Consider the following 18,772-nt stretch of genomic DNA (forward strand, 5'->3'; position numbering starts at 1 on the left):
CCCCGGTGTGGGACCACAGGCACGGGGGTCTGTACAGCCCCGGTGTGGGACCACAGGCACGGGGGTCTGTACAGCCCCGGTGCCGAGGCTGCCCATCCCGGGACACCATCCCTGGCCACGGCTGCGCTGGGCTCCCCCGTTCTCAGAGGGTCACCCCAAAGTGGGTGTAGGTGGGCACAGCCGGCGGGGTGCTGCTAAGAGGGACGGCACGGAGCACCGAGCCCCGTGTGTCCCCTGTCCCCAGCCACCGCCGGCCGCGCGGGAAAGCGCCGCTGTCGCTTTAAGGGCGGAGGGTGGCGGCCCCTTTAAGGCGGGGGGGCCGCAGGGCTCAGCTGCCCGCGCACGGCAGCGGGGCCGCGCCGAACGGTGGGGACACGGTGGGGACACGGTGGGGCCGCGGGGTCCCGGCTACCCCATCCACCTCCGCACCCCCTCCCGGGATCCCCCACAGCCCCCGGGGCCCCCGTCCCTTCCCGCACGCGGCCTCTCTGTCCCCTCTCTGTCCCTCTCTGTCCCTTCTCTGTCCCTCTCTGCCCTCGGGGGTGCCCCCGGGTCCCCGACCCCAGGCTGAGCCCCGCCAGCGAGAACGGCTCTGCTTTTTTACCCATTTTATTATTACTATTTTTATCATTAATTATACATTCCAATTTTATTATTAATTTTCACGCCCTCCTCGCCCCGCCCGGGCGGCGCGGGATGGGGCTCCGGGGGCAGCCCCCGCTCTCCATGCCCGGGCAGCGCTGCCGCTGGTAGGTGTCCCCAGGGCTGTCCCCTCCGGGGGACATGGGGCAGGGAGCCGCGGGGCTGCCCGGGGTGCTCAGCCTGGCCGGGACCCCGCTGCTGCTGGACGGGGGGCACACGCTCCCTCCCGGGGAGGATGCTCTGAGCCACGGACGGGGCCTGGATGTGAGTCTGGGGGCTGCGCTGGGCTCTGGGGGGGCGCCGGGAGGGATGGTGGGGTCCCGTCCCGTCGCTCGGGGATTTCCTCTCCGCTGGTTTTCTCCTGTGCAAACCTCGCTGTTTCCCACGGCCCGCGGTGGGTGTGGGCTGGGTGGGGACAAGGGTGGGCTGGGGACAAGGGTGTCCCCCTCTGCTGGCCCTGGCATGGGCACAGGTAGGGAAACTGAGGCAGGGTGACAGTGACCTGCTAAAAACAGCCCCATGGCAGCGCTCGTGGGGACAGTGTCCCCTGGGGGTGAGCAGGGTCCCCTGGGGGTGGAAAGGGTCCCCTGGGGTGGGCAGGGTCCCCTCGGGGTGGAAAGGGTCCCCTGGGGTGGGCAGGGTCCCCTCGGGGTGCCCACAGCAGCCCTTGTAGGGACAGTGGGTGCTCGGGGGTGCCCGGCCATGCATTGTCCCCTCTGCCCCACAGTGCTGGGAGGTTCGGAAGCACAACAGCTCCGAGTGGTGCCACTTCATCCGGAGCAACCCCGACTGCCAGATGGACGGGGGATTCCTCAACTACCTCGATGGGGTCTTCTGTGTCTTCCCGCCCCGGCTGCTGCCCCTGGCTGTCACCCTCTATGTAAGGACGGGACAGGGCCGTGCTGGGGGTGCTCTGCTGTGGGGCTGTGTGGTGGGGACCCCACCCCACTGACCCCTCTCTGTGCCACCCCTGACCCCACAGGCTCTCTGGCTCCTGTACCTGTTCATCATCCTCGGTGTGACAGCAGAGAAGTTGTGAGTGGCCCTGCAGGGGAGGGGACTGTCCCCACAGTGACCTGTGGTTGCCCAGTAGCCTGATCACCTCTCTGTCTCCTTTTCTGTCCTTCCAGCTTCTGCCCCAATTTATCAGCTATCTCCACCAACCTGAAGCTATCCCACAACGTGGCAGTATCCTTGGCAAATCACAGGGGCCCTCAGCCAGGAGGGATGTGGGGACAGGGCAGGGGAGGTGGCTGTGACAGGGTTGCTTTGTGTCCCCTCGGCACCGTGCCAGGTGAAACCAGTTCGGAGCGTGAGCTGGAGGTGACAGCGGGACAAGTGGTCATGTGCTGGCACTGGGCAGAACACAGCACCCATGTTCCCACGGGGAGGGGACACCAGACCTTTTCCTTGACGTCCCTCTCCATGGTGTCACCTTCCTGGCCTTTGGGAACGGGGCACCTGATGTCTTCAGTGCTGTGGTGGCCTTCTCCGACCCCCGGACAGCGGGGCTGGCCATCGGGGCCATCTTTGGTAAGGGGACCCCACTGCCATGTCCTCATGGTGATGTTTTGGAGCTGGGGGATGTTCCCATGTCCCAAGAGAGTCCTGCTGCGTTGGCAGGTGCCGGTGTGTTTGTGACCACGGTGGTGGCCGGGGGCATCGCCCTGGTCAAGCCCTTCACGGCCGCCTCCAGGCCCTTCCTCAGGGACGTCATCTTCTACATGGTGGCCGTCTTCCTCACCTTCGTGGTCCTCTACTTGGGCAGGATCAGGCTGGGAGAGGCTCTGGGTGAGCACAGTGGGATTGGGGATGGTGGGAACAGCCTGGGGGTGATGGGGGCAGCCTGGGGATGGTGGGAGAAGCCTGGGGGTGATGGGAGCAGCCTGGGGGTTATGGGGGCAGCCTGGGGGTTGTGGGGGCAGCCTTGGGGATGGTGGGAACAGCCTGGGGGTGGTGGGGGCAGCCTGGGGGTGATGGAGGCAGCCTGGGGATGGTGGGGGCAGCCTGGGGATGGTGGGGGCAGCCTGGGGGTGATGGGGGCAGCCTGGGGATGGTGGGAGAAGCCTGGGGATGATGGGAGCAGCCTGGGGGTTGTGGGGGCAGCCTGGGGGTGTCGTGACCCCCCCATCCCTCCCCCATCTCAGGTTACCTGGGGCTCTACGTGTTCTACGTGCTCACCGTGGTGCTCTGCACCTGGATCCACCGGCGGCAGCGGGGGGATGGGCTGGCCCCTCCCGGTCCCTGGGAGCCAGGTAAGTGCTGCCCAGCTGGGAGGGGACCCCCGGGGTGTTGGGGTCCCGTTCCACTGCCCCTGTCCACTCCTCTTCCCCACAGAGATGCCGACAGATGTGGAAGAGCCGGAGCCCTCGGGCACAAACAGTGGGGACTATGGTATGTTGTTCCCTGCGGGCTCAGGGCTGGCTCTGCTCCCTCCTCAGGGGTCCCAGAGCCCCCCAGGCTGCTGCAGGTGTCACTGAGCTCGTGGGGTGGCCACGGCTCGTGGGGTGACTGAGCCCATGGGGCAGGGGGAGCTCCCTGGGGACACACAGGGAACTGCAGCCCCATGCTGGAAGGGCTGGGGAGGACAGAGAGTCCCCAGCCTGCTCAGTGCCATGGCCCCTCACAGGGGAGGAGTACCGGCCCCTGCTGCCCTCCCAGGAGTCCTCCCTGCGCATCCTCACCGCAGCCCTGAGCCCCCTGGACTACCGCAAGTGGAGGAGGAAGCCCTGGTACTGGCGGCTCTTCAAGGCCTTCAAGGTGAGCAGGGGGAAAGGAGCCCCCCAGGGGCATCCCCATCCCTCTGTGCCCCGGGGCTTTGCACTGGGGATGGTGGGATGGGGCAGTGGGGCTGGGGGCAGGTCCTGGGGCACCTGGCAGGGTGTCCCAAACAGTGTCCCCTGTGCCAGGTGCCTGTGGAGCTGGTGCTGCTGCTCACAGTTCCTGTTGTGGATCCTGACAAGGATGACCTGAACTGGAGGAGACCACTCAACTGCCTGCACATCCTCACCAGCCCCCTACTCTGCGTCCTCACCCTGAAGTCAGGCACCTGTAAGAGCCTGGGGCAGTCCCAGCTGCCAGAAGGAGACAGGACTGAGATGGGGACCATGGGGACCAAAGCCCTGGGAAGTGCAGGAGCCGATCAGAGCTGGCTCCCCATTGTGGGGAGGAGGGATGGGCAGGAGGAGCCAAGCTGTGTTTGCAGCAGGATACACCCTCACAAGGGTGGGGGGCTTGGGCCCCCAGGTCCTTGGGGGGAATGGAGGAGGCCTGGAAACTGAGGCACAGAGGGGAGCAGCTCTGTGAGGGTCGGGGTAGAGATGGCTTTAGCTGACAAGGCTTTGCCTCCTACCTCAAGCCTGGTGGGATCCTGTCCCAGCCTCTCTGATGGCTCCTCTCCCCACCATGTGCAGATGGGCTGTACCAGATCCAGGGCATCTTCCCAGTCTGGGGACTGGTCACACTGGTTGCCTCTGCCCTGGCCCTCATCATCTTCATCACCACAAGCAACGAGGAACCACCCAAGTATCACTGTGTAAGCTGTCCCCCAGCCCTGGGCACCCAGCAGGGACCAGCACAGCCTGCTCCAGGCTTGGCTGAGGCTCCTGGCACAGAGCAGGAAGCTGGAACCTCTCTCCCAGTTCCCAGTGTCCCCAGGAGGGATGCCAGAAGGTGTGCAGGTTCCTGTGGGATGCACACAGGGACCAGCTTGCTCCTCTTCCTGTCAGGTGTTTGCCTTCCTTGGGTTTTTGGCCAGTGCCATGTGGATCAACGCCGCGGCCACGGAGCTGGTGAACATCCTGCGCACCCTGGGCATCATCTTCCAGCTCAGCAACACCGTGCTGGGCCTGACACTGCTGGCCTGGGGCAACAGCATCGGTGGTGAGGGCTCTGCTGCTCCCCAGTGGCCCCCTGGCACACCCTGGGGTCCCCCTGCCATCCTCAAGGTCCCCTTTTGTCCCTCACAGACACCTTCTCTGACCTCACCATGGCGCGCCAGGGCTATCCCCGCATGGCCTTCTCCGCCTGCTTCGGCGGCATCATCTTCAGTATCCTGTGGCTGCCAGGGCCAGCGTGGGGGCACGTGGGGCAGGAGCTGCCTGAGTGTCCCTGCCTCCAGCCCAGGGAGAGCCCCTTGTGCTGCGGGATCCCTGGAGAGGAGCTGGGCAGGATCCATCTCAGAGTCCCTCCATCGCTGGCACACCCCGCAGTGTTCCCACAGTGCAAGGGACAGGGGGGTATTTGGGAGGGGCAGGGACAGAGCCAGCAGCACCCCCCTGTCCCCACAGCTGTCCTAGCCCCAGCTGGGTGGGAGTTCGGGCTGGAGTGTGGCAGGTTTGGGATTTGCCAAAGGGAAGGAGGGGAGGGCTCTGTGCCTCGCTCCGGTGGGTTTTGGGTGGTGCCCAGACCAGGCTGAAGCCTCTCCTTGGGTGCTCAGGGCTGTATCCACCCCAGAGAACGCTTTAGGCAGGAGGTGCAGGAAGGAGGAGGACATGGGGCAGAGGGATGTGCTCAGTACTCGCTCTCCTGGGCTGTGTGTCCATCCTGAACGTGCTCCAGACATCCTGGTGGGCGTGGGCCTGGGCTGCCTGCTGCAGATGACCAGCAGCCAGCCGCTGGTGAAGGTAAGGCTGTGGTGACACGGGGACACAGGCCAGGCTGGCAGCAGGACCCGGTGTCACCCCCATCCCCCTGCTGTCCCCACAGCTGGAGCCTGACAGCCCGCTGGTGTGGGTGCTGGCCGGGGCGCTGGGGCTGAGCCTGGTGTTCTCCTTCGTGACGGTGCCAGCGCAGTGCTTCCAGCTGGGAAAGGCCTATGGCGTCTGCCTGCTCACCTACTACCTGCTGTTCCTCAGCGTGGCCCTGCTCACCGAGTTCAGGGTGATCCATTTCTCCACCCCCTGAGAGCCCCAGCAGGTCCAGCCCTGGGTCTCGCTCGCCATCCCCTCCCTGTCCCTGGCAGGGACACAGGGACACCTCGCCCTCACCCTGCTGCCCGAGGGGCCAGCCCAGCCCTCGGCCCCTGCTGCCCTTTGGGGAAGGAGCTGCCAGTGCCCACATCCTCTCCTCACTCTCTTTAATCTAACTCATGGAACCCTCAGCTGTGTCTGGCGGCAGGGGCAGGGCCAGAGGATGGGGAAGCTCCAGCTCAGGGGCACAGCAGGAGAGGTTTTGCCTCCTCAGCTCCATGTGGGGACAGAGCTGGGGCAGTTGTGCTGCACAGGGTGACTCTGCCAAGGCCCAAGCACACGTCTGTCCTTGGGAAGGACTGTCCCTGGTGGCACCATGGGCTGGAACAGCAGGCAGGGCACAGCCAGACAGGGTTAAGGGGACACAGTGCTCCAGGGACGCACTGGGCTTAGTGCAAGCAAAGCCTGAGGGAAAAACAAACACCAAACCAAGGGAGGCTGGTTTCCCCTGCTTTTTTTAGTAATGTTTTTCAACCTGAGTTTCAGATCCTACTTTTCTCCTCCTCCTGGGGTGGGCAGAGCTGTAGGAAAGGACTTGGAGGTTTCCACACAGTGTTGACCTCTGGCAGGACTAGATTTAGGCACTGTAAAAAAACTGCAATAAAAAAAAAAACAAACAAAAAAACCCATAAACTCAACCTTGACTTTTGCCTGCTGCAAGGGCCACTCCTGCTCTGTGCTGTGTGACACAGCCCTGACTCAGCACGGAGCCTTTGGAGGGGAGAGGGAGCAGCCAGGCCCAGGGCCCTGGGACACCCAGAGGGGTTTGGGTTTTTCCCCAGGGAGTGGAGAAGTGGTTTCCAGCCTGATGTCCTAAGAGCAGTCATGTGCTGTCACACTGGGAACAACCCCAGCACGGCTCAGGCCCTGGGGACAGGGAATCCTGCAGAGCCCACAGTGCCAGGAGAGGGGAAGGGTGGGCTGGGGTTCTGCTCCCAGCTGGGGGACACAGGCTGGAAAGCAAACTGTCACTCCAGAGGGACACCCACATCCCTGCCCCACGGCTGTTGTGCAAACACCACAACTGTCAGACCTGCTTCCTCCTCCTTTCCTCCTGGGCCTGGGCCACTTCTCCTTTTCCTAACAGATACCAGCAGCTTTCACAAAAAAGAGCACTCCCTCGTGCCTGCAGCCATTGGCTCTGCCCGAATGATCCGGGACACAATGCGCACTTCCTGCCACCAAACCCTGGCACAGGGCCCAGCACAGAGGGGCAGGGTCAAACACCCCTTCTGGCCTCACCACTGCACCGGGGCAGCTTTAAAAAACACAGCTCTGAAAGCCTTATCTTGATGTTCAGGGAAAGGGGGAAGGCGGAAGGGAAGGCTTTGTAATGTCCTGGAACAGGAATGTGGAGCACACACACAAAATATTCCCAACACAAGCACTTGCCACCAGAGAGGGCAGGCAGGCTCCTCTTCAAACACTGGAAATGCTCCAGCTTGGCCAAACCCCACCTCTGGAATAACACAGGAAAGAGGAAAGGAAGCTGCTCCTTTACGAAGCCGAGGATGCTCTTTATTAGTGCGCCTGAAAAAAATCTAGAGAACATCTGACAGACACGTCCATAAAATCGGGTTTTTTTATAAACAAAACGCCAGCATACAAAATCCTGCAGTGCTTCCTCCCGTGCTCCCTACAAAATGATTGTCTCCATCGTCAGTCTGTGTGTCGGGGGAGGGAGAGGAGGATAAATAGAAGGGGATGCCCCGTACTCAAACTTTGTTTCCTTCCAAAGTCATATGGAAGAAGCAAACTCCTGCCACCCTGCTTGGTTTTACAAAAATAATGAACACAGGGGGTCCGTGGGGGAGGATCAACACCTTGGAGGCTGCACCCTGACCCCCAGCCCTCCAGGGAGCCCTTTATTGCATGGTCAGTGGTCAGTGCCTTCCTCAGCACAGCCTAAAGCCACAGCTCCTTTCACACCCAGAAAACACCCTCCTAAAAAAGAAAAAAGTCACTGACATCCCAGCCAGGAGAAATCAGCTGTAGGGGAATGTGGAGATTAAACACAGCCACATTTTTCCCCCACTAGCCTTCATAATGCTCATTCATGCTGCCCACAACTTAAAGCACAACAAACACCATCTCCTGCAGCCCCAGGACTAATCTGGATAAACCTCCCGGGCTGCGACTCCACGCTCAGCAACTGCAAGAGCAACAACTGCACTGCTCCTTAATTTGTGGTGGAATTTATGGTTTGGAAAACAGCCCTTGAAGGTCAGCTCAGAAGTAGTTTCATACCTGCAAGTATCCAGAAAGGAAACAAAGAGTTGCCGTGAGGCACTCGGGAATTTGGCAAGGGTTGGGAGCAGCCACTGGTGCTGTGTGCTGCGTGGGAAGCTGCTCTCCCACTCCTTCCAAGTGCTCCCACTGTGCCATGGAGGGAGAGATTTCCAGAAGCAGCTCTGTCTTGCCTCCCCCTGGAAGTCTCACCCACCCTGAAATGCTCCTGAGCTGCCCAGGTAGGATTAGCCCTCTCCTGCTGTCCTTGTGCCACCAAGGGACAGACAGGCATGTGGGACAAGGGATGGGGACACTGATCTCCCACTGCCTGCTGCACCTGGAGGAAGGAGGAAACCTCCCCAGGAAGCTCCACTCTTAGTCTGAACCTGAGGTGAGATCAAACAGTGAGAGGTGAGGGAAGCTCCCAGCCAGGGACTTCAGTGCTGAGAGGGAGAAGAGGGACGTGGAGAGACAAATGATAATGGATGACACAATCCCACAAACAGGGCAGAGCTGGGAAGGGATCCCTTTCCCCCCTTCCTCCTCATCCCTCAGCTCTCAGGTGCAGCCAGGCAGACAGGTGAGAAGAATCCTTGTCTTCCATATTCCTCCTGCATCCAAAATCCAGGAGAACAGCAGAGCTCTTCAGTGGATCTTCCCAAGGTCTGAGTTGATGTTTTCCAGCCTGAGCAGCATTCCTGCAAGGGAGGAGCGCCACTCTGTGCTGGGATTTTCTGGACTGAGGACTGACCAGCAGAACTGTGATGCTCAGGAGTCTCCTTAACCCAGAACCAGGCAGAAAAAAAAGGAGCCTTGAAGCTGCAAAACCTTCCACTCTTTTTCCCAATCATTTATCTGAGCTAAGGACCAGCAAGAGAGGTTTCACAGAGCAGGTGGCAAAGTGCAGAGCCCAGCAGCCACGTCACCCTGCAGAATCCCCCTCCCTGAACAGAGACAGGGGTTTTGGGGTTTGCAGAGGTGACCCAAGCCCAGCAGTGCCACAGGCAGGATGACCAGCAGCGATGCAGACACAGCAGAGACAGAGTCTCCAAACCCTGTCCCACCTATGGTCATAACATGATGAGGTGCTGGCCCTCAGTTCTGCCTCAGAGCTGCTCAGGGACAGTGAAATTCAATAATCAGAGCTGGAGCTACTACAGGGAGTGCATCTAGGAGTGCCAAAAAGGAGGGGGAGGGCAGGCTGCCCTTCCAAAAGTGCTGAGATTTCACAACACCTCCCCTTTCTTTGCGTAAGGAAGGTGGAGAAGAAACAAAAACTCACTCCCTGATCTTTGTCCCTAGGTTCATGGTACCCTTTGAGCAACAGGGATCTTCCAAAAGTTCTGCTGTGAAGCAGGTGACTTCAGCGAATTCCCTGCTGTTAATGGATTACACATCCCTTTCCCCAAGGTCTGTTAGCGGTAAGACAAGCAGCAGGAGCTGGAGCCTGGGAAGGGGCTGAGGGACAAGGGCTCTGCTCTGCCCAGATGTGTGAGCATGAGCATCACACTCATCCTGTGTGCAGCAGCCTTCCCTGAGCCCCCTGGCCCTCTGGCTTCTCAGCAGCCACTGCTGGGGCGAGGTTTGATCCCTACACTGGTACACTGACAGATCTATATACACCCTCCCAAAATACAGGCTGGGGAGGAATACTCTAGGTTATTGCATAGAAGGTGGCTCGCATTAGCTAGGCCTAAATGACAGTCTGGGAGCGCTGTCGGAGGCTCAGGGGCTTCAGAGAGCTGCTGGCAGCAGACGCAGGCTCTTGCAGTGGTGTCTGAGATTCCTCTTTCCTGGAGTGCTCCTCGTACCATTCCTGCAGCAGGGGAGCAAACAGGCAGGGGTCAGGCTGTGCCCCACACACCCCAGAAGGACAGAACCTTCTGCCACTGCCATGTGAGGGCACGTTTTGAGGCACAGAGGGCTCTTTCCAAAGCCCAGGACACAGCCCAACCTCCTGGAACAACCCAGCTAACTGCAGCATGGCTGTGCTGGGTGCACTGAGACCCTGCCACCCACAGCCCAAGGAAACCTCCCTCCCTCAGGATGTCCCTCCTGAACACACAGGGCTTGACTACAGCTGTTCCCCATGATGTCTGGGACTTGCAGAGCTGCCCCTGGTGCTGGGAGCACCCAGAGTGTCCCAGGATGTCACATCCCTGAGTCACAGACCAAGCACAACAGGCAGGGAGTTCCTCTGCAGATGACCCAGCCCCATGGTAAATAATGTACATTTTCCTTAGGGGGACTCAAGGCTTAAGTCTGTCTGCTCTGGGGGCAAAGGACAAATTCAAATGGTTACAAGATTAATTATTTCAGCACTAATCATTACATTAGCCCACAACCTTCAACTACCTTTGGCAGGACAGTGACCAAACCCATGTCAGAAAGCTCCTGACCACGGATGGCACTGGCAGGAAGGTGCTAAATATCCAGGGAATCTGCTGATTTACCTGTGTCCCATCTTGCTCAGCCTGCAAACCAGGCAGCCCTGCCTGGGACAAGCCTTGGTTTGTGTGTCAGACAGACACGCCTAAGCTCGAACACAACCACATTCCAGAGGTTTAAGAGCTCTGTGCTCAGCAGCCAGGCCCCAGGCAGCAGCAGACTGTGCTCACAGCCCCAGCAGACACACCAGGGCAGCTCAGCAAAGCCCAAGTGCCTGGACACACCCCCAGTGTGGTGACTGTGACTGGCCTGACAGCCCTGCACCACTGAGGAGCTCTGCTGTGCTCTGTGGTTTAACAGACCCCTGGTCTCAGAGGAGAGCAGTCCCCAGGGTTTGAAAGGGTGGCTTGTAATTGCAGGGGATGTTCTCACCACAGACAGCTCCAGCTCAGCCCACATACCTGGATCTCCTCCTCATACATCTTCATACTCAGGTCACTCTTGGTCCTCGACCTGCGTCCCAGAAACACTGTAGACATTTGCTGGAGTTGGAGGAAACACCAAAAAAGACATTCATCAGTCACTGGGCAGCTGGATCTGTCCTGGAGCTTCAGGCATCCTTCCTGTGAGCACCCATCACCCCCTGGTGAGCTCAGACTACCCCAGGCTCCTTCCGCTGTCACCTGAGAGGCTGCAGCCCCTGCCCTGTGTCATGGAGACACAGGGGTACAATGGCCAGGATTAAAACAACCACTTCAGCTCTGCCCAGATGCATGAGACAACAGTTCTGAGACAAGAGCTCATCTTCCCAATTTAGAATGTTTTAGAATGGAAGCATAAGCAGAGGAGAAAGGAAGGACCTGGAATCAATGCCATCATATTGCTGCATCATGCTCCAGGACTGCCCAAGCCTCAGAGTATCATGGCACACAAAGAAAGGCAGGAGAATTACGAGGTAGTGGCTTCCTTAGAGGAAAAAGAAATGTAATTTTTTTTTTCTTCAGTCAGCACAGAGCCAGGACAGCTCTAACAGAAGTATGCAGGCAGCAGGGACGAGCCTTTGTCAAGGCTATGCAAGGAGCAGCTGCTGCTTTTCTAGAGAGCAAAATTTTGTGATGCTGCAGAGCCCCCCCAGAAGCTGAGCCCTCAACACTACAGAGACAGGTGGATGTTCTCTGTCCAGACAGACAAAGGGGCCCTGGAACACCTCCCTCTCCTCAAGGGGAGGATTCACAGTGGTTCCTCTTACCCCGTATTTGTCCATCTGCAGCACGATCTTCTGCAGCTGAGCTGTTTCAGGGGCAGCTGAAATCCTCTTGTACAGCTCAATTATGCCAATCACCTCCTCCTTGGAGATCTCCTTCTCCAGCACAATGCCATTATCTTCTGGAGAGGCAAGAAAACAGAAAGAGGAAAAAATAAAGTCTTCAAGATGAGCATTGCTTCACCAGCTGCTATGAGAACCCTGGAAAACAAAGCCTAAAGCACACAGGAGCAAGCCAGAGCTCAGGTGCAGTCTGGACCTGCTTTTGTGACTAGAACATGGATATGCTTGACCCCCAACAAGACAGGGAGAAAGTTTACTGGTGTGTAGGGCCAGCAAACCTTCTGACTCAAACTATTCTCATCAGGCTCCTTGGTATCTTAAAAAAAAAAATCCTGCAGCTTTTTTTGCTGGCCTGTAAATTAAGAAATCAATCACACAGGAGCTGCTGCCTTTTGACCTTCACCTAAGAGAGTCTGGGAGTGCAGAGCTAACCAATGTCCTTCACTGCTCCCTTCAAACTGGGTGCAGGAAGGATCACAAGTGTTTCCCTAATTCACAGCTCCTGGGCCACACAAATTTGATCTTCTGTCACCTAAAAAAACCAGGGGGCTGAGGCCTTCACCTGAAGGAATAGCAGGAGAAGGAAGGGCTGTAAGACATTAGTGTGGCTTTGGCACCTGAATTAACAGGTCAGGAAGTACCTGCAGCTCCAGACCCCTCAGCTCAAGAGGAAAAGGACAGTGAGTGATGAGGGGGATGAGAGCCAAGTCACTGCCAGTTCCTAGAGGAAAAGGCACGTCCAAACCCAGCAGAGAGTCAGCAGCCTAAGTACAGTCAGAAAATGTGGGAAGAACTGGACAGGCAGTGTCTGCTGTCCTCCAGCGTGGCAAAAAGTCCTGGCAAATCACCTTGGGGACACATCCTGCCAGCAGTGAGGGTATTAGTGAGGAAGGGAAGTTGTTTAAAAAAATTATCAATCTTCCCTTCCTATAGGGTCCCTCATTGAGCTTTGCACATCCTGGCTGCAATGTTTCCTAGAAACCTTGCATGAAATGCACACTGACTTCCTGTTTTCAAAGAATTTGGTTGAAGTGGCTCAAGTAGTCGCAATTTGTATGTGTATGTGCACACAAACACACAGACATCTATAAAACCCACATAAATACATCCACACACACTTTTTGGGGAGTTCTGGGGGAGATATGAGTGGCAGAGCAGAAAAAAGACCAGACAGAAATATCACACAAAAGAATTAGCTTAGCAGAAATATCACACAAAAGAATTAGCTTAGGATGTCAGGCTAAAAAAAAAAAGAAAATCTGTTTTTTCCTGGGCAATCCCATTATCTTCTAAAGAAACAAAGCACCAGGGAGAGCAGGCACAACACTGGAGCTGAGTTCTGACCTTCTGAATCCTGGTTCTTGCGAGTGTAGTTCATGCGGAACACAAAAGCGTCCAGGATGAACGCCACGATGATTGTCATCACCACCATGGTCACAATGTAGAAGATCATGAAGTACAGACGGCTCCAGTGAGTGGTTTGGGAGGTCACCCCTTCCTGCAGAGGAGAGAGAAGTGAGCAGTGCACGAACAGCACAAAGCAGAATCAACACTCTGGCCCCAGGGACTGCTTGTGCAATGCTCAATGCCCCAACGGGTCCTTGCAGCTAAAACAGAGATGTTCCTACAGGTAAACACACACAACATCCAAAGATGGTGGCTCTAAGAGCCACTGTGCCACAGAACACAGCTTGGACAGCAGGGTGACAAACTGGAGCACAGGGTGGCTTCATTTGTCCAGCCTGTGAAGCCTGAAAACATGCCCAGCAGCATGGCAGGGTCAAATGCTTCCCAACAGCCAGGACCAAAAGACACCTGGCAACAAAGTCACCAAGGTGCAGGGGAAGGTGTGCCTGAGGTGACAGAGTCTGTGCTGCCTGCAGGGTTCACTCACCATGATGATGTACCAGTCATTGACCACCGTCAGCTCAAACAGGGTCACTGCACACAGGAGGGAGAGAACACACAGGTGATTGTTTTACTCATCCTGACCTGTTTTACAGTTTTTAGACAAAGTGTTTGTCAGGGAAGACTGACAGAAGACAGCAAAGTTTGAATCAAGACAGCAAATCCAGAGTGAATGCAGACCCTCCCCACTGCAATTCCTTCAGACAAAGGGGGTCAGACCCACCAAACCTGCAGCATGGTTTCATCTCTGTTTCTTAAAGAAACCAGACCTGACTCTTCACCAGAGAGCAAGGAGCCCTCTGAGATCTCCAGGAGATAAGCATTCTGCTCACACATTAAGAAAAATCATGGAGAGTAATCAACACATTCAAATTATTCTTCATCAGAGGGTTTAAAGAGAGGCATCGCTGTTGGTTCTTTAGCAGAGCAGTGACTTAATGCCCTCCTTAAACACCTCTGCTCTGATCAGCAGCCAGAACAGATCTGCTGGCTTCCAGCTGGCTCTGAGAGACCTCTGCTTACCCTGCAAAGCAGTCCTGGCACAATTAGTCAGCTGGAGCTCTCCAGACAGAAAGAGCAGGATGCTGAGTGAGGTGCATTAGCAGCACACCCTGCGAGAGTCCCAGGCTCACATGAGCATTACAGCATTACAGAGCCATCCAGCTCTGCAGGAACACAGGATAATCTTTCCTAGGGACAAAAGTGCCCTTACCAAAGCTGTTCAGAATGTTGTCAAAGTTGTTGAGATAGTAATAACCTTCTTCCACAACTGTTTTGTTGCCAACTGTGTGGTTCACCCAGCGGTAGGAATCTGCGACTGTGCTTGTGCTGGGTGGAGAAAACAGGACAAAATAATCAGCAGACACTGGGAAAGCAAGGAAAATCTAAAAAGTTATAAATACCAGCCCCTCTAGAGGGGCAATTTCTACCTCTTGGCCAATACTTGAAGGAATCCTCTCTCCTTCACAGCTCAGCACAAGCCCAGGGAGCGCACAGAGTTTTTCTAATCATTCAGCAAATATTATACCAGAGAAACAGAGAGTTTGAGTTCCTTGGCTCACACCCTTCAAGCTTGGCATTCCCAAGTTGTCAGCCATCATTAAAGGTGAAAAGGACACAGGACAGCTTAGAGTCCAGGACCAGGTGAATTTATGTTGAGTGAATTTGTTGCTGGACAAGCAATTGGCATCACAGAAACAGAATAGTTTGGGTAGGAAAGGACCTTAAAGCTCATCCAGTTCCACCCCCTGCCATGGCCAGGGACACTTCCACCATCCCAGGCTGCTCCAAGCCCCATCCAAGCTGGCCTTGGACACTTCCAGGCATGGGGCAAGAGAAATGAAGTATCTCCTGTATTTTTGCCATGTGTTGCCTTAGCTACAAAACCCCATCCAGCCCCATCCTCTGGCCAGTCCTCCACAGGGAAATGGAGCTGCCAGAGCTCCCTGCTGCTGGCTGAGCACCAAAAGCACTGCTGGGGGGGCTGGATTTGAGGTACTCACTTGCAGCAGTTTGGGTAGACCACGCCAGCGAAGAACTCCATGCCAACGATGGCAAAGCAATAGTAGAAGATCAGCAGGGTTAAACCCAGGCTGGAGGCAGAAACAGAAAGAGTTCTGTGCTGCTGGAGAGTTGCTAAGGCAGGGAAACACAAAATGCTAGGCTGGTTGCTGTGGCAGGAATCTCCAAGGGATGGGAAGCAGCACTGGAAGCCCAGCCCACCCTCGGTGCTGCTGGGGCTCTGCAGCTCTTGGCCTGCTCTTGTTCAGGGAGTCCTTGGACAAGGAGTTTGCCACTCACTGAAGAGAGGAACCAAAGAGCAGCCTGGATTCCCTCCCAGTCTGTCCTTTTCTGTTCAATAAACGTCTCTCCACAGCTCCTTTATTACAGAACACCACACACTGTTCGTGCCCTCTCCACATCCTTGGCAGCAGGGGCTGTGCCAGGAGCAGGGCTCTGCAGCCAGCTCAGGCTCCTGCAAGGGCAGCAGGGCTGAGGGGGCCCCACTCCAGCACCACAAACTCCCTGTGCCCCACATTTCACAAGAATGCTCTCTGGGGGCTCTGCTGAGGACAGGGGAGCAGCTGGGCCCAAGGGATTTGTGCCATGCTCTTCCCACTGGGCTTTGTCTCTCTGCAAGAGCTGGGATGGGGGAGAAAAATTTAAACAGGCAGAGACTCTTAGTTATCCTCCTAACACCAAAGCAGGAGGAGGCCCAGGGTGCTGGAGTGCTGCTGCTCCAAGGAACTGGAAGATGAACACTCCACTGGGTAAGAAGAATCAGTAATTACCCACTGACAGATCAGAGCATAAATCCCTTCAGCAGCTGGACATCCTGACCCCAAAGGCTCAGTCCCCAGCCCTGGAGCAGGAGTTGGTACCTGGCCATGCGAGGGAACAACTCAAACATGGTGTCCAGGACGTTCCTGTAGCGCTTCTTCAGTTTGAACAGCCTGAAAGGAGAGGCCAGGAGTTACCCACACCCTGCAGCTTTCCTGGGCTGGCAAAGGGCTAAAAGGAGAATCCCAGGTGTTTCCTGACACCTCACTGCTCCTGCTCAAGAGGTCTCTGCTCACCTTCCAGTGTCCTCTGTCCCATCTGAGTGTTTGTGACACACTCAGCTGGCTGTTTTACATGGCATGATCTATAAAGAGCTATTTAAAACTCCTAAAAACTGTAAGAACTTAAACTATCCTGTGTACAGGGTCAGGATTCATTCCTGCTTTCCACAGAAACAAGCTTTTCTGTGTTTCCCCCATGACCCAGTAAAAATTGATGAAAGAAAACTGCACTGTGCCTGCTAATTTAAGATTTGGCAACCCCATCAGCTTTTACAGAGAAACACAGCTGCCAAGCAGGCTTGGGCAGGGGAGGAACAGAGAAAACAGTATTTTTTTTCCCTTTTTGAGTGTCATGAAGTGTTCTTAAAATCCTCACTGAAGAGCTAAATTACATTAGTTTCTTTTTAATGAAACATTTCTCCTCAAATCCCTTCCCCCTGTGGCTCTGGAGGTGTTTGTGAAGGTGAGAGCACCTCGACATGAGAGGGTTAATCAGCCCCAGCTCCCTGAACTGCAGACAGGGTACAAGCCATGGGCTTGCTAAAGTGAGAGATGCAGTGAGAGCAGGGCAGTACTTCCCCCTAGAAAGCAGCATCCTTTGAAAACTGTAATTTCTGGTAATTCAGTGGAAATTATTAAACTGGCTCAGACCATCTCACCCTGACAGAAAAGCTTTTCTCTGAACAGCATCAGACAATTTAGAGGAGGTGTAAGAACCCCACGAGGACAGGCACAGGATAATCTGCCCCCAGTAAATCCCTTGATCTCTCTTAGAGATCAGCTTAAGCTCCAAAGCCCGGGGTTTTCATATCCCATCCCAAGTTTTTGTTATCGCTCATTTTGATAACTCGGCCTAATCTCATTACCCCACGCAATTCCTGTTGGCCATGGTCACATTCCCACAGAGCAATCCTTGCCCTCTCCTGCTAAGGAGCTCAGTCCCCAGTGGGACTGATGGAAAACAAGCCTGTTTTCTCCCACCTGCTCTCTGGAATCCCCGCTTCCAGCCCTTCCCACCTCACCTCAGCAGCTGCAGGGGTCGCAGGACCACGATGAAGTAAAAGGGCTCCATGTTAAATGCCAGTGCCATGAGCCCCAAAAATGCAAACAGGGTGACTGAGAAGTCAAAGCTGGAAAGAAAAATAAAACTAAATAAATGTAAGAGTAATGATTTATCAGTAGTGCTTCAGCAGAGGAGAGGGATTGGTGCTGCTCCAGCCTAAGAAGATGCACGAGGCCAGGGGCAGAAGAACTGCAAGAGCTGGCTGATTGCCCTCTCTCTACAGGCTTGGCTCAGAAGTTTCCAGCCCAAAAAGATGAATGTGCACTCACAGATTCCAGCCTGAGGACAGGTACTCCACGGGCCCCAGCCCAGTGGTCTTCAGGAGCAGCTCCACGCCATAGACTGCAAAACAAGGGGGATCAGGAATGAGCAGCATCACTGGCAAAGCTCATGGCAAGGTCTGTCCTCCTGGATGAACAGGGGTTTAACAGACCCCACCCATCCTCCTCACTCTCAGTGAGGTGCCAAAGAGACTTTCCCCCTCCAAATCAACCCATTTTCCTGTGTTCATGGAGATCTCTCTGGAAAAGCCTACAGAACAATTCCCTGCCAGGCACACCATTGTTTTGTCTACACCCATGGTTAAGTTATAACTTCAATTCCCTTTCCAGCTCCTCAGGAAATGACACAGCTCTGCTGGGAAGCATCAGCTTACTTGTGAGGAAGACTATGTAGCTCCATGGGACATTCCTGGAGAAGAAATTCCCTCCTGCAAGACACAAGAACAGCTTTCTCAAGTCTTCCCTTTTTTCCAATCCCCCAGCACCACAGTCATGGAACAAGCTGTGATGTTTCCTACCTTGCAACATGAAGGTTTCAACAAGAATCCAAATTCCATTCACAGCCACCACAGTGTCTGAAAAACAAAGGAAATATCCTTAGCAAAACCACTCCTGGATATCCATGTCTTAGGCCAACAAAAAGAGTGCAATACAGGACAAGTGGCAGGGTCATTGGCTCCATCTCAATGAACAAACTGAATTCATAAATTGGGAGTCTTCCCTGTGTCTTTCTCCAGGCCTTGAACAGATTCAGTGCCTTTATGTTCAAAAAGAATCAAAACTAAAAAAGAAAACAACCCAAGTCCCAAATTACTGAGCAGGAATAGATTACTTAGAAGGCAGCAGGCAGCACCAGGAGGAAGCACTCTTTCTCCTCTAGAGAAGAGAAGCACAGATTCCCTCTCACAGGCAGCTCAGTTGCCAAGCAATCCCTCCAGCAGCTCCTCGAGAGCAAACAGAATGTGGCTGACTGGCAATGCTCCTTTTATCCAGCATCCTCCAGGTGCAAGATAAACCCCCAAGGTTTGGGAAAGCTGATCACCAACCCACCTAAATGCAACAAGCTGGCTGCTCCAGCACCAGCCCCACAGGGGTGCTGTGCAGGGAGCCAGGGAGCCTCTCCAGAATGAGAGCTGAGAGCCCAGGCTGGTGGCACAATGAAGCAGTTCCCTCCCTTTCCACCAAAACTCCCAAATTTGTGCATGAACCATGGCTCAGGCCACACCAAACCCTTGGAGGGCTGGCAGGCACAGCTCACCAGACCCACATGAGCAAGGGAGCCAAGCAGAGGCAGCTCATTATTCCTACTCACACATGGTGTACTGGAACACACGGGATTTCACCAGGATGTTGATGCCTGTGTGAAGGAAAGGATGACAAAAGAAATGTTTACACCATCATAC

At 55.5% G+C, this 18,772-nt stretch overlaps 2 protein-coding genes across 6 annotated transcripts in view; one reads left to right on the plus strand and one right to left on the minus strand.

Moving 5' to 3' along the window:
• Positions 1-353: 353 nt before the first annotated feature.
• Positions 354-8,474, plus strand: SLC8B1 (solute carrier family 8 member B1). Of its 2 annotated transcripts, XM_033075437.2 has the most exons (15): positions 354-906; positions 1,370-1,522; positions 1,625-1,677; positions 1,773-1,830; positions 2,070-2,175; positions 2,266-2,433; positions 2,790-2,897; positions 2,980-3,036; positions 3,272-3,402; positions 3,552-3,693; positions 4,056-4,177; positions 4,371-4,524; positions 4,611-4,691; positions 5,203-5,267; positions 5,350-8,474. In XM_033075437.2, the coding sequence occupies exons 1-15, from the start codon at positions 784-786 to the stop codon at positions 5,545-5,547; spliced, it is 1,719 nt and encodes a 572-aa protein (XP_032931328.1). In that variant the 5' UTR covers positions 354-783; the 3' UTR covers positions 5,548-8,474. The 2 variants fall into 2 exon arrangements, with proteins under 2 accessions (XP_032931328.1, XP_032931327.1); XM_033075436.1 differs by lacking the exons at positions 5,203-5,267; positions 5,350-8,474 and having other exon boundaries at positions 4,611-5,196.
• The window catches only part of TPCN1 (two pore segment channel 1), a 40,524-nt gene continuing 28,857 nt past the window's right edge, over positions 7,106-18,772 (minus strand). For all 4 annotated transcript variants that reach the window (XM_033075432.1, XM_033075433.1, XM_033075435.2 and 1 more), the window contains 13 exons: positions 18,682-18,726; positions 17,888-17,944; positions 17,744-17,797; positions 17,358-17,430; positions 17,048-17,155; positions 15,846-15,917; positions 14,967-15,056; positions 14,177-14,292; positions 13,451-13,497; positions 12,901-13,054; positions 11,479-11,615; positions 10,691-10,771; positions 7,106-9,657 (listed from right to left, as the gene is read on the minus strand). In XM_033075432.1, coding sequence (XP_032931323.1) covers positions 9,535-9,657; positions 10,691-10,771; positions 11,479-11,615; positions 12,901-13,054; positions 13,451-13,497; positions 14,177-14,292; positions 14,967-15,056; positions 15,846-15,917; positions 17,048-17,155; positions 17,358-17,430; positions 17,744-17,797; positions 17,888-17,944; positions 18,682-18,726 — 1,157 coding nt within the window. In that variant the 3' untranslated portion in view covers positions 7,106-9,534. The remainder of the gene's footprint in view (positions 9,658-10,690; positions 10,772-11,478; positions 11,616-12,900; positions 13,055-13,450; positions 13,498-14,176; positions 14,293-14,966; positions 15,057-15,845; positions 15,918-17,047; positions 17,156-17,357; positions 17,431-17,743; positions 17,798-17,887; positions 17,945-18,681; positions 18,727-18,772) is intronic.

The sequence above is a fragment of the Catharus ustulatus genome, chromosome 18 (assembly GCF_009819885.2).
Source record: "Catharus ustulatus isolate bCatUst1 chromosome 18, bCatUst1.pri.v2, whole genome shotgun sequence".
Lineage (NCBI taxonomy): Eukaryota > Metazoa > Chordata > Aves > Passeriformes > Turdidae > Catharus > Catharus ustulatus.